The following is a 15,612-nucleotide window of genomic DNA, read 5'->3' as shown; positions in this document are numbered from 1 at the left end:
AAATAGCTTCGTAACATATCAGACTTTTCTTCGCCTTCCTCCTGCATTGCTAACTTATCATTAATTCACTATTAAAATATGAGAGACAGATGAGTGCAGGTTATAACCTTCAATGATGGATCAGGTTACAATTATTACCCACTGAAATGAAAATATACTGTCACCAAGTGTTTGTTACCATATCTTGGAGCAGCATAATGTAGGGGCAGAGACTCTGATTCCAATTATATATCCTTTTGCAGGGTTGCATTTTTTGCAATCCCTGTTTTATCAGCTGCAGATCTTCTAGATCTCCGAATGCTGAGCTCTGTATAACTCCACCGCCACCACTGAATGGCTGCTTTCTGTGTACACTGTGCATAGGTAGAAAGCTGCCAATCAGTGGTGAGGGTGGGATTATACAGTGCTCATAAATATGAAGGCCTAAAGGACAACAGGGTTACTAGTCCTCTAATGATAATCCCCTGCTGATATAACAATGATTTTATAAATACTACAGTAAGCAGTTAAATAAGTGACACATCACTGGCATCACGGTCTCTGTCCCTACATTACTCTGCTGACAGATTAGGAGACTATAAACTAGAATAAAAATATAATGCATAGGCACACTGCAGTAAGTAAATAAATGGTAACATGTAAAAAACCTGCTCTGCTCTATACTACATAGCAGATGTGGAGAGCAGGGCTGTCAACCATCACAGCTCACTGGAGGAGGCATGTTCGTCTGGGAGGGTGTGACGCCTCCTGCTTATGATTGTTCATGTAGGGGAAGAAGTCCACATCCCAGAAAGGAATATCTGGTAATGCCCTCATGGACGTATCGTAAGCTGATATATCTGCAGTGGAGATAAGAAATTATAAAAGAGAAACTACGGTACTCAGCTCTGCAACGACTGTTCCATGACATGGCCTGTTTAGCATGCTCAAACTGGTGAAAGGTCCTCTTTGGCTACTAAATAAAGCTTATATTTGATAGTCTCATGCACAGCCAGTAGCCTTCCTGTTAGAATAGCTTCAGGGACAGTCACATCTTTTTGTACTTTCATAAATCTGATAACCACGGACATTTTGATAAAGATTTGTGTTAGGAGATTTATGATGGGGTTTTCCAACTAATTATGGACTCCTTTCCAACTAATTGTGCTGAATATTGTTATTTTTCCATGCATGGGAACTGTGTAATGCCTAAATATAGCATGGTGTATAACGCCTGCATACTTTTATATAGACCAGAACATGATACCACCACACCACATGTCATAGTGAGGAGATTACTGTCCGACAGATGTGGCCAACAATCCCAGGATGGTCATCCTTGTCAGATAGTTTCTACTGACAAGGGTATCTGTACTTTACTGTAACTTTTTAGACTAAGCCGTCCTGTGTGTATACATGAAGAATAACACTATTTCTGACCAATATATGTTTTGTATTCTGCATTTTACACTAGTTTTCCCCTCTGCGGGCTTTCTCTTAGTTTGCAATCAGCCATGAGTTGACTAGCTGCTATGATGTCTCCCACAAACAGCATAGCCCACAAAGTGGTATTTCCTGCTCTTCATTCCTTAGTAGCAGCATGGAGGACAATACGCAGCTGTACTGAGCAGGGTGGATGTGAGTTCAGCTCTGGGGTGAGGTAAAAGATTTGTTAGAAAATTCAGCACAATCTTTCTCCCTCAGCCTGTTTTGCTCCTCACTCATCCCCCTTCTCCATAGAAAACAGTAGGAGGTGTAACCTGGCTCCTCAGTGTGAGGAATTGAACTGTTATCAGAGTGATGATATATTAAGGAGGCAAGAAGATGAGAAAAAAGTGGCTCATAAGTGAAGTAAGATGCAGAGTTCTCTTGCAAGATATGTTACAAATTTTGTTGCACTATTGATTTATGCAGAGTTGGTTGAAAGTCGAGTTCTCACTTAATACCTCTTTGTAAAATGATGCACATGTGAGTACAGCAGTTACGTAAGACGAGATGTAATAGAGATGAAACTCCTCTTACAATGTTAGGGCATTCACAATCATTGTGACAGCTTGTATTTAGTAGAATATGCTATGTCAAATGTTTGGGGAATGATTTTACAACTTTCTCATAATTTCTATTTCATGCAGAATAGAGGCCGTGTGATATTTCCGAAGCTTACCCTGTGTTTGCTGCATTCCTATGTTTGTGTTTTGTTTTACACAGGCAAATTTCAGAATGGCGTTGCTGAAGGACAAATCAACAACGCTCTAGGAAAAATCAAAGCCCTCCGTCTAAAGATCCTCACCGAGTCCCCTGTCTGGGCACTGCTAAGTGAGGTGGGTTCTCACTGCCGCCTGCTCTGCTTGCTGCAGTTTTGTAACGTGGAGTAGAATTATTGACTGTGGCTCCTTTGATGGAAAATTAGACGGCTGAGCTTAGAAAACAGCCACAGAAATACACATTGCCTAGGAGGGATTCAGAGGCGTACCGGAACATTTCTGTGCCTGCTACAACTTGTAGTATCATATTGTTTATGTCAAGCTTTATAATATGCTTCAAAACATTTATGCTCATCGTTAAATAGAAATTGTAGCCCCCATAACCCACCTTCATGTATGTGAAACAGCCTGCTCCTGCATTATAACAAGACCGTTTATGTATCGATTGCTCAGTTAATATATAATCAATGTAAAAGCTACCCTTGTGCTACGCAACTAGTGGTTGACTAGTCAAGGGGGTGGTTGGGGGTGTGGAGTTCCCCAGACTAATCCCCCCTCTGCCCCTGTGGGTGGTGAGCGACATGATGTGCAAGAGTAATGTCACTGCCGGCTCTTGGCAAATCTTGAATGTGCGTCCCACATTTTCCCCCACTGAGAATGCACAATGGAGGCAGGTGCACATCTCTGGCTTCATCGGTGCGCTGCACAACCCCAGAGAGGCCGCAGCGATGCTGGACTCTGACCGATATGGAAGTGCTCCACATAGATCAGCTGAAGATGTAAGGCCGGTCTTACTGCACCCCATACATACCACCAATGATAACTAAATGTGCATTAAAATAAATTTACTGCTGTTTGCATGCAGAGCCCCTGATGAAGCCAGAGGTGTACACCCGGCTTCATTGTGCATTCTGTTTTACATTTCACATTTTTTTTCCACTTCTGCACCAAAAACTTTGTGTGTGTTCCCAGCCTTACTGTGAATCAGCTTCTTGGTACATACAAGAGTTAAAATGTAAGTGATCTGTAAAGTGTGGAATTTTGGTGTCTGTTTTCACAAGTAATGTAACTAGTCTTTGTTTACAGTAAAAATGAATTAACTGTGCCCTTCCACACCCCGAATATGTTGCCAGTTTCCTGTAGCAACATACAGACTCTTTTATGCAGGTTCTTAGGAAATAAAACCTTTTCCTTGCCAACAATGTTTAAGTGAGTGCCCTGCAGAGCCAGCCTCTGACGCAAGGAAATACATTCTGCCAATGTTTCTAGGGGTTTTCTAGGTGTTTGCAGCTATACGGTAGACAGTAGAAGTCTCATCCACGTGTTTGTGAGGAAGGCAAAGCTGGTGGTGGCCTTAGATGGGGTTATACAACCTCTCCTGACTGATGAGAGCAACTAGCTGGAAAGGAGGGAATGTACCATAGAGGTTATTGTGAAGGTCACAGACACATACAGTGGGGAAAATAAGTATTTGATTCCATGCTGATTTTGTAAGTTTGCCCACTGATAAAGACATGAACAGTCTATAATTTTAAGGGTATGTTTCCGCGGTCAGGAAACCTTAAGTATTCGTTGCGGATTGGACGCTGCGTACATCCTTAGCGTCCAGATATTACAGCATAGTGGAGGGGATTTTATGAAATCCCGTCTCCACTCTGCATGCAGGGATGCATCCGGCGGCCCTGTGTAACTGGACATGCGTCGCGTCTTTCCAGCTGCAGCATGTCTGTTTATCTTGCGGAGATGCTCTGTCTCCACAAGATAAATAACAGAGTCTATGAATACGATGCGGTGATTCCGGATGTGTTCAATGAGCACATGTGGAATCACCCCATGTACAACAGGGGTGGTGCTTTGGGCGGAGCGGGGTATCCGCTGCGTCCAAAGCGCAGAGATTCCTGACCGTGGATACATACCCTAACATTGAGAGCTAGAATATCAAAAATAAAATGCAGAAAATCACATTGTATAAATTATATAAATTAATTTGCATTTTGCAGATGTATTTGACCCCCTACAAACCATTAAGAATTCTGGCTCTTACAGATCAGTTAGACGCTCCTAGTCAACTCGTTACCTGCGTTAAAGACAGCTGTGTTACATAGTCACCTTTATAAAAGACTCCTGTCCGCAGACTCAATTATTCAGTCAGACTCTAACCTCTACAACATGGGCAAGAGCAAAGAGCTTTCTAAGGATGTTGGGGATAAGATCATAGACCTGCACAAAGCTGGAATGGGTTATAAAACCATAAGTAAGACGCTGGGTGAGGAGTAGACAACTGTTGGTGCAATAGTAAGAAAAGAATACAAAATGACCGTGAATTGACATTGATCTGGGGCACCATGCAAAATCTTATAAAAATATAATGCACGTCACTCTGTAACCGGGGGGTGCTCGGAGAGAGATACCACTCCCTTTCCACGTATAAATCAAAAAAGATCCGGTACTCAAAAATATCTGCAATTTAGATTTATTTCAATGCAATCCCAAATTCATAACGTTTCGGTCAGTAACTTAGACCTTCCTCAGACTGATTGCTGACAGGTGACAAGAATCAACTGTGAGCAGCGCGTGGTAAAGGATAAGCTCCTAGTAGTAATAGTGCACTACACTGGAAAACTTGTTAATTATATCAAGGCAGCTGGGACCACAGTCACCAAGAAAACCATTGGTAACACATTACGCCGTAAAGGTTTAAAATCACGCAGTGCCCGTAAGGTCCCCCTGCTCAAGAACACACATGTGCAGACCCATCTGAAGTTTGCCAATGAACACCTGGATGATTCTGTGAGTGATTAGGAGAAGGTGCTGTGGTCAGATAAGACAAAAATTGAGCTCCTTGGCAATAACTCAACTCGCCGTGTTTGGAAGAAGGGAAATGCTGCCTATGACCCAAAGAACACCATCCCCACTGTCAAGCATGGAGGTGGAAACATTATGTTTTCGGGGTGTTTCTCTTCTAGGGGCACAGGACTACTTCACCGCATCAGTGGGAGAATGGATGGAGCCATGTACCGTAAAATCCTGAGTGACAACCTCCTTCCCTCCGCCACGACATTAACCCCTTTCTGACATCTGACGTACTATCCTGTCGAGGTGGCCTGGGCCCGTATGACCACCGACGGGATAGTACGTCATATGCGATCAGCCGCGCGGCCGTGTGTCGGCTGATTATCACAACTGACATCTGGCACTATATGCCAGGAGCAGTCACGGACCGCTCCCGGCACATTAACCCCCGGAACACTGCGATCAAACATGATCGCAGCGTTCCGGTGGCATAGGGAAGCATCGCACAGTGAGGGGGCTCCCTGCGTGCTTCCCTGAGACCCTCCGAACATGATGTGATTGCGTTGTTCCGAGGGTCTCCTCCGTTGTCTCTGCAGGCCCCGGATCCAAGATGGCCGTGGGGGTCCTTCCGGGTCCAGCAGGGAGGTGGCTTGCGAGCGCCTGCTGAGAGCAGGCTCCGGCAAGCCTCTGACACAGTGCTATGCAAAGTGTCAGATCAGCGATCTGACACTACATAGTGATGTCCCACCCTGGAACAAAGTAAAAAAATTTTAAATAAAATAAAATTACACTGTGTAAAAAATATAAAATTCCTAAATAAAGAAAAAAAAATATTGTTCCAATAAATACATTTCTTTATGTAAATAAAAAAACAATAAAAGTACACATATTTAGTATCGCCGCATCTGTAAAGACCTGACCTATAAAACAGTCCCACTAGTTAACCCCTTCAGTGAACACCGTAAAAAAAAAAAAAAGCGAGGCAAAAAACAATGCTTTATCATCATACCGCCGAACAAAAAGTGGAATAACATGCAATCAAAAAGACGGATATAAATAAATATGGTACCGCTGAAAACGTCATCTTGTCCTGCAAAAAACAAGCCGCCATACAGCATAATGAGCAAAAAAAAAAAGTTATAGCCCTAAGAATAAAGTAATGCAAAAATAATTATTTTTTATATAAAATAGCTTTTATTGTTTAAAAGCGCCAAAACATAAAAAAATTATATAAATGAGGTATCGCTGTAAACATACTAACCCGAAGAATAAAACGGCTTTATCAATTTTACCAAATGCGGAACGGTATAACCGCTCCCCCAAAAGAAATTCATGCATTGCTGGTTTTTGTTCATTGTGCCTAACAAAAATCGGAATAAAAAGCGATCAAAAAATATCATGTGCCCGAAAATGGTCCCAATAAAAACGTCAACTCGTCCCACGAAAAGCTAGACCTCATATGACTCTGTGGACCAAAATATAGAAAAATTATAGCTCTCAAAATGTGGTGACGCAAAAACTATTTTTTGCAATAAAAATCGTCTTTTAGTGTGTGACAGCTGCCAAACATAAAAACCCGCTATAAATAGTAAATCAAACCCCCCTTAATCCCCCCCCCCCGTTAGTTAGAGAAAAATAATAAAATACAAAAATGTATTTATTTCCATTTTCCCTTTAGGGTTGGGGCTAGAGTTGGGGTTAGGGTTTGGATTACATTTACGGTTGGGTTAGGGGTGTGGTTAGGGTTATGGTTAGGGTTGTGATTAGGGTTAGGGGTGTTTTGGTGTTAGGTGTGTGGTGGGGTTGGGATTAGGGTTAGAGGTGTGGTTAGGGTTATGGTTGGGGTTAGGGGTGTGTTGGGGTTAGGGTTGGAGTTAGAAATGGGGGTTTCCACTGTTTAGGCACATCAGGGGCTCTGCAAATGCAACATGACGCCCGCAGACCATTCCATCAAAGTCTGCATTCCAAAACGTCACTACTTCCTTTCCGAGCCACGACGTGTGCGCAAACAGTGGTTTACTCCCACATATGGGGTATCTGCGTACTCAGGACAAATTGGACAACAACTTTTGCTGTCCAATTTTCCTTTTACCCTTGGGAAAATAAAAATTTGGGGGCTAAAACATCATTTTTGTGGGAAAAAATGATTTTTTATTTTCACAGCTCTGCGTCATAAACTTTAGTGAAACACTTGGTAGCTCAAAGTTCTCACAACACATCTAGATAAGTTCCTTTGGGGGTCTAGTTTCCAATACGGGGTCACTTGTGGAGGGTTTCTGCTGTTTATGTACATCAGGGGCTCTGCAAACGCAACGTAATGCCCGCAGACCATTCCATCAAAGTCTGCATTCCAAAACAGCGCTCTTTCCCTTCCGAGCTCTGCCATGCACCCAAACGGTAGTCCCCCCACATATGGGGTATCAGTGTACTCAGGACAAATGGCACAACAACTTTTGGGGTCCAATTTCTCCAGATACCCTTGGGAAAATAAAAAATTAGGAGTGACAAGATAATTTTTGTGGGAAAAAAATGATTTTTTAATTTTCACGGCTCTATATTATAAACTTTAGTGAAACAATTGGGGGTTCAAAGTGCTCACCACACATCTAGATAAGTTCCTTGGGTGGTCTAGTTTCCAAACTGGGGTCACTTGTGTGGGGGTTTCCACTGTTTAGGTACATCAGGGGCTCTGCAAATGCAACATGGCGTCTGATCTCAATTCCAGCCAATTCTGCGTGAAAAAGTCAAATGGCGCTCCTTCCCTTCCGAACTCTGCCATGCGCACAAACAGTGGTTTACCCCCACATATGGGTTATCAGCGTACTCAGGACAAATTGTACAACTTTTTGGGTCCAATTTCTTCTGTTACCCTTGGTAAAATAAAACAAATTGGATCTGAAGTAATTTTTTTTGTGAAAAAAGTTAAATGTTCATTTGTTTTTAAAACATTCCAAAAATTCCCGTGAAGCACCTGAAGGGTTAATAAACTTCTTAAATGTGGTTTTGAGCACCTTGAGGGGTGCAGTTTTTAGAATGGTGTCCCTATTTACTTTTTTCTATCATATAGACCACTCAAGGTGACTTCACATGTGATGTGGTCTCTAAAACAAAATAGTGTTGTAAAAGAAATCGCTGGCCAACTTTTAACCCTTATAACTGCCTAACAAAAAAAAAAATGTTGGTTCCAAAATTGTGCTGATGTAAAGTAGACATGTGGGAAATGTTACTTAAGTATTTTGTGTAACTTATCTCTGTGATTTAAGGGCATGAAAATTCAAAGTTGAAAAAATGCCCAATTTTCAAAATTTTCACCAAATTTGTTGTTTAAAAATATAAAAAATATATAAAAGTTCAAATCACCCCCCTTTCGCCCCAATCGAAATAAAACAATAAAAAAAAAATCAAACATACACATATTTGGTATCGCCGCGTTCAGAATCACCCGATCTATCAATAAAAACAAAAGATTAACCTGACCGCTAAATGGCGTAGCGAGAAAAAAAATCAAAACGCTAAAATTACATTTTTTTGGTCGCCGCGACATTGCATTAAAATGCAATAACGGGCGATCAAAAGAACGTATCTACACCAATATGGTATCATTAAAAACGCCAGCTCGGCACGCAAAAAATAAGCCCTCACCTGACCCCAGATCATGAAAATTGGAGACGCTACTGGTATCGGAAAATCGCGCAATTTTCTTTTTTTTTTTAGCAAATTTTGGATTTTTTTTTCACCACTTAGATAAAAAATAACATAGTCATGTTAGGTGTCTATGAACTCGTAATGACCTGGTGAATCATAATAGCAGGTCAGTTTTAGCATTTGATGAACCTAGCAAAAAAGCCAAACAAAAAACAAGTGTGAGATTGCACTTTTTTTGCAATTTCATCACATTTGGAATTTTTTTCCCGTTTTCTGTTACACGGTATGGTAAAACCAATGGTATCGTTCAAAAGTACATCTCGTCCTGCAAAAAGTAAGCCCTCACATGGCCATATTGACGGAAAAATAAAAAAGTTATGGCTCTGGGAAGGAGGGGAGCAAAAAACGGAAAAAGCTCCGGGGGTGAAGGGGTTAAAGAAGCTACTTGCACTAATAAATGTGTGTGGAATTCTGGATATCAACTAATCGGGTCTTTGTAGATAGAAAAAAAAAATATAATTTTATTTTTCTTTGGAGCTGGAATTGATACAATGGACTTCATGTTTCCACATGTTTTTGCCAAGTTTTTTTTTTTGCAGAAAACAATGCAGCATTTTCCAGTACCAGCAAAGTGAATGAGATTTGCTACTTAATTTTTCCGTGCAATATTGAACCTTCAAAGCATTTTATCAAATCTGCACAATGTCCATTTTTTTCAGCGTTTTTCACCCTTCTAATGAATGCAAAAAAAAAAAAAAAAGCTCCATGAACGCTTTTTTGTTACTATTTTTTCCTGCCATTACTCAGGTTTTTGCAGCAGAAAAATCACTTGCAAATACTAAACATGTGCATATACCCTTACAAAAAAATGCAATGCTGGCTCATATTTTCGAAAATATTATATTTTGTAAATTAAAAAAAGTAACTAGCAGTATTTTTTTCATACTTGCCTTTTTTCATTTTAGATTTTCATCAAGCTGAAAAAATAGTCATTTTAATTGTGTCGGATGCCTTAAAGTCTTGGAAAGCCTGCCCTCTGCTGGTGGAGAGTGAGTCTACGGAGATTATTGCATCACGGGACCGATGAAGAAAATGAGACAGATGTCCTTCTATTTTTTATGCTGAAGATAATTTATATTTAATATTGTTCTTTTTTTTTGTTGTTGTTAAGGACAAGTTTTAAATACCGTAGTTTCAAGTTTGAATGACTTTTTAGTTCAATGCTGGTATCAATACCAACAAGCCTTATGCACAAACCAAAGGATGCAAGCAAAGGACTTTAATAATGTTGAAGCTGTCTACATTCTTTTTTCTTAGTTTATAATTCTAGAATTGCGGAAAAAAAATCCAAAGGTACTGGACACTCAAGAACATTCCTGGAGCTGATGTTCTGTATCACTGCGAAATGTTTAGTAATGCTGAATGTCTCTAGAATAAAAAGGAGGATGACAGAGGTACGTTCTGTAGAAATTCGAACTGGCCATTCTGGAGATTTTTATCTCAGACTAAGCTTCCAGGAGACTCAAATGCCAAGGTGTTAGATAGATTAAAATTGACTTTTTCCTTTACTGTCCTACTATCCCAACCAAAAAAATTTTGATATTTTTTTCCCTATTGTAAAACTTCTCAGGAAAGGAGAATTCATGAAAAAAATATTTGGTCTCTATAAGGAGAAAGGAAAGGAATAAGCTGAAATCGTGCACTTTTGGTGGCAGCTTATCCTTTATAGTCGCAACAGATCGGACATATTGAAATTGAACATGCCCAATCCTTCTTCCCTAGATATCGGTGTGTGGATGAGAATTAGGACATGTCGCTTCTGGTTCTAACATTTGTAGCTAACAATCTAGAGATAATAGAATTTGTATTTACATATGTTGTGACCAATGGGTTAGAACTTATCGGTACCATAGTCATAACCGTACACAAATAGTAAAAAACTGTAAAACAACATTTTTATATGTAAATGTCATTCCTAATTGTAAACTGCAGAGCAAAATGGCTATTTATGTAAAAACTGATGATTAGTGCTGCCAAAACCACAGGCAGGATAAAATACCCAAAATGACTGTTAAAAACCAAGTATAGCCATAATGAAAATCATACATTTAGGGCCCGATTCATCAAAGCTTCGTAAAAAGCTTTGAAAAGTCGCATAATTTTGGTGCAACTCACGCCATTTTTACCCAGCTTCAACAAAGTAGGCGGAAGTGTAGCTATGCCCAACAAATCTTGCTCCAGCAGGGACTGGAGTAGGATTTGTGGTGAGGAGCACACAGAGGTGTAGGCTACTTGTCTGAAGCTCCTGATTCATAAAGAGGCGTATCCTGAATCGGGAGCACACACCTCCTCGTCAAGACCAGTGTGAACAACGCCGATAAATGGAGCCTTTTCCGTGTAGAATCTATAGCTGTGTTTATCTGAAATAGTTTCTCATTCAGGTATGCTAATAAAGTGTTTGGGGGGCACCATTGGCCGTTCATTTCGGTGCACCTTCTCACCTACTTGTTTTCCACCAATCCTCTGGCTCCTTTTCGTTGATTGACAGTTAATAAGGGATAAAGGCAGAGAACGTGGAAAATGAGTGGATGGGAAGGTGCGCTGTACTCCAGTGGTGCACCAGGCGCCTCATTGGCATATTGGAGTCAGGACTTATTTCTGATATATTCAGCAATGGAACTGGACATTAAAGGTATGATTATTAGGGCTAAGCTGCCCACGTAGAGCCTGATCCCTGTCATTTTGTGCTATACCATGAGGACTGGATTGCACAACTACCTCTTTAGTGAATGGAAAGCAGTTCTATAAATCAGAAATCTATGTAAGTCCTTAATGCTAGTCCCCTAGTGCCAGTGCTGCTTATGAGAATGTTGTTTTTATTTCTAGATAATTTTATTTATCTTTTCTGTGTTTTAGGCGTTATTCACACAGCACAGTTTTTATGAAAGGGTTTTTAATTTAGCTAAAATCAGCCAAGGAACCTAAACATATATAAAAGTGAATACCTTTTTTATTAATCCAATCCTAGTTTTGGCTGCACAAAATGTCAGAACTATACTGCGTGAACTGGGAAAATTGTGCCTTGTATCACAGAAAATGTTTACACAATAGTTTGCATGGGTTGTATCGTCATATTGGGGCTTTTCATGTGTTACACTGTGTGATGACAGGCATACACAGTGTAAGGTTGTATCCTGTCTTTGCCATTTTACTTTTTAGCAGTTTTTTGTGCCTTCGTTGTGTAGGATAATCTTTGATCTTGATTTTAAATATTTTTCCATAAACACTGGATTCCTTCATAACTCATCTATTGTGTACTACTGAGATAAATGTGGAAAATATTCAGGCATTACGTGGAATAAAGGAGGTGCATAAAGCTGTGTAACCTGTGGACACCAAGCTGTCTCCCAGTTTGGAAATTCTTTGCAAATGTCCTTCAAGTGTAGATTGCAATGTTGCTTTCAGTGGATGATGAGAACTTGTACCTTTCCACTCTTGGGATTACTGTCTCTATATGACACACTACTGTGGTAGCACACAAGGGTTAAACGTTATAACTTGTTACATTTAATTATTTGATTGATTGTTTCTTCTTGATTTTCCCATTCTGATTTGTTGCACTTTATAATATGATTACTACAATATTGAATGACTCTTTTGCTCAGGATGAGCCCTGTAAGCCTTAAATAAAGTATGTTTTGAGTATGTGGTCACCATATTAAATTTGTCTCCTACCAGAGTTCATTCTCATAGTTAGAAAATAACAGTGAGATTCTGTGCTGCTATTACAACAGCCTGTGCTGAAAAATGGGGTGTTGGGACACATGATTATTTTTCCATATCTAGGACGAACTATGGGAATGGTTAGAACTGAACCTTTCATGTGCCAAGGAGGTAACAATGCAAAATAAATACGCCACCCCATGGACATTGTACCGTATTGGGGTTTTGCATGCGATCTGCGCAATTACTGTACAAACTTGCTGCAAAACCAAACTGCTTTGTAATTCTATGTAAAGATGACCATCTGTAACATCGTGGTTACTTGATACAGGTCCCGAACCTAGACCCCCCCATGGGAGAAGGACTGGTAAAGGTTTTATGTGATGTTGTGTATTCAATGAAAGCAGTATATGTAATGCATGAGGCTAAGCTTGACCTTTAGATAACATCTGCACCCTTATGATATTTCCCTTGACATCAGTCACATAAAACAGCCACAATGTACATTCCTTTTATGAATTTGTTTTGCACAGCATATACTCAAGATGTCTATGGACACGTTGGAACGATTTTCAAATTAGAAACTGCTTAAACCAGATTTGTCAGCAGGATTTTGCTAAGTAACCTACACTGTCAGATTAGCAGTGTTAACCCACTTAATGACTGCTGATACACCGTATCACGTCGGCAGTTAAGGGGCCTTATTCCTCAGTGCTGCTTTTGAACGGCGCTGAGAAATAAGGGTATAGCGCCCCCCAGCTTCGGAAAATCTCTAGATTCTCGGCTACCGGGTGTAGCGGAGACCCCGGGTCCTTTTTTACCGTCCGCAGTGTTGTGATTGCCCTTATTCATCGAATAACAGCGACTGTAAACAAAGTCCACTTTGCCATTTATTTCTCTCTCCTCTGATATTGTCTAGCATACCAGAGGCGAGAGAAATGAGGTCCCCCGAGCCCCTGGTACCTCCAGCAACCCCGGTGCCTCTGGCTCTGTACCCCGGCGTCTTTTTCCTGGAAGAAAATGGCAGGCACATGCGCAGTGCGCCCACCGAGATCTGCCAGCCAGCACTCGGCAACAATAGGAAATTTTTCCTATTGGATCCGTTTGATCACTGTGATAGACCCCCTCTTACAAAAAAAGGGTGCCTTATGTTGCTGTGGCTTCCCAATTCCAACTTTATGCCACCTTAATTAGAAAATCTGCCACATTCTGGTCCTTGTGGGTTCTACCTGGTTTCCTGGGCACATTCTAATTACCGATGGTAGCCCTACCAGGTTGGCCTTCACCATGTCTCCCACCTGGCCTCCATCAAAGAGAGATGGCCGCAAAATAGAGCAAGGAAACCTCCATTCAAGAAGAGCTTGAGAGATCAAGAAAAATAACTGGGCCTTCTGAGACCGACTTCTGCACACAAACGTGCTTAAATGTTGTGCTCTGATCTGCTTTGGATTAGTGTACTTGGATTCGGTCTTTGCCAGGGTGCTGTTGTGTCTGCTCTTGTATTCCTGCTGTTTGAAAGTTCAGGCTTAGTCATTTATTTAAATGTTTTTTACCATAGTTTTTCTGTTTAGAGGACTTTGTGATATTTAAAGGTTTTTGTATACTTCATTCGAAGGGATATCACTAGTTCAGTGGCGGACATATCACCAGTGCAGCAGTATCGGGGCCCGCTGCCAGCAGTAACTATTTCAGCTGGATGTTCGTCCGAAGAACGCACATTCAGCTGAAATGTATTGTGGTGCAGGGGACCCCACCAGATCCTTGTGCTGCAATATACACCTCCTGCCATTCAGAGGCTGGCAGATGATTGCTGCGTCCGATGACTGGTTGTGCATGGCAGTGATATCATGTACCTTGGCGGGCACACCTAAGTCAACTGCTGGCTCCCACGCAGGCTATATAAGAGGATGCCTTGCAGCGTGGGAGCAGGGGAAGGTAAGAAGAATTGTTTCTTTTTAATGTATTGGAGAAGAAAAGAACAGGGAACCTTACACCAGGATGGGGCACATTATACAATTAAGGGGACTAAGATGGGAACATTATACCACGAACGAGACCAAGGTGGGGCACATTATGCCAGGAAGGGGTCCAGAATGGGAGATGATATACCAAGAAGGAGGCCCGGTAGAGAGACATGCAGAAAAAATGCAACGTGTCCACATTGCCTTCCAAAGAATAGGATGGGGAATTTATATTTAGTGGGCAACTGAGATTATCGTTAATGGGGGGGGCACAGTGCTGCTTATCAGTTTATATTTGGAATAGTGCATGGCTAATAGTGTATTAATGGTGGGGTACAGATTTGTGTTCAGGGATGCAGTGCCGGCAACTTATTTTTTTTTTCACTCAGGAGACAAATGTTTATATAGAAGATGAGTCGTGGCTGGAAGATTTCGACATGAAGGTCTGACCAGATGGAGAAGCAGCAGCAGAAAACGGCTAATCAGATGAGACGTCATTGGATCGATGTATTATTCTCTACTTATACTGTATGACTTGCAGTAATACTGTTATTTGCAAAACAACTTCCCTATATTTTCACATTCATGTGAAATGTCCATGTGCTGCCAGATTTTTGTTTTTTTATCGCATGGCACACAGACTTTCATTATTCATATATCCATTTACAAATTCTACATTAGCTCAGAAACTGGCAAATTCTCGCAGTGCAGTGTGAGCCCTTGGGGGTATTCAAAAGTTTTCATTTTAGATTGGGCAGTATAGTCTTCCATACTGTATAATGAGTCCCATATATTACTCTACACAGAATAATGGACCCCATATAATGCTCCATGCAGAATGAGCCCCATATAATGCTCCATACAGAATAATGGACCTCATATAATGCGCCATACAAAATAATGGACCCTATATAATGCTCCACACAGTATAATGGGCCTCATATAATGGTCCATAGAGGATAATGGGCCCCATCTAATGCTCCATATAGAATAGGTCCAAAATAATTCTCCATATAGAATGGACCCCATATAACGCTCCATACAGAGAATGGGCCCCCCATGTAAGGCTCTAAACAAAATGGGCCCCATATAATGCTTCATACACAATAACAGGCCCCATATAATGCTCCATACAGATTGGGCCCCATATTTTACTCCATACAGAATACTAGGCCTCATAATTGCTCCATATGGTATGGGCCCCATATAAGGCTCTAAACAGAATGGGCCCCATATAATGCTCCATACAAAATAACGGGCCTCATATGAAGCACCATACAGAATGGACCTTATATATTGATCCATAC

At 40.9% G+C, this 15,612-nt stretch overlaps 1 protein-coding gene across 1 annotated transcript in view; it reads left to right on the top strand.

The window, feature by feature from the left end:
* Positions 1-12,326, top strand: part of MGAT4D (MGAT4 family member D) — a 261,336-nt gene extending 249,010 nt beyond the window's left edge. Inside the window, exons 14-15 of the mRNA XM_077279227.1 lie at positions 2,188-2,300; positions 9,587-12,326. Coding sequence (XP_077135342.1) covers positions 2,188-2,300; positions 9,587-9,610 — 137 coding nt within the window. The 3' untranslated portion in view covers positions 9,611-12,326. The remainder of the gene's footprint in view (positions 1-2,187; positions 2,301-9,586) is intronic.
* Positions 12,327-15,612: the final 3,286 nt, after the last annotated feature.

Source organism: Ranitomeya variabilis, chromosome 1 (genome assembly GCF_051348905.1).
Source record: "Ranitomeya variabilis isolate aRanVar5 chromosome 1, aRanVar5.hap1, whole genome shotgun sequence".
NCBI classification, from domain to species: Eukaryota; Metazoa; Chordata; class Amphibia; order Anura; family Dendrobatidae; genus Ranitomeya; species Ranitomeya variabilis.
Note: the sequence above shows the minus strand (reverse complement) of the source record. Positions and strands in the feature narration are given on the sequence as shown.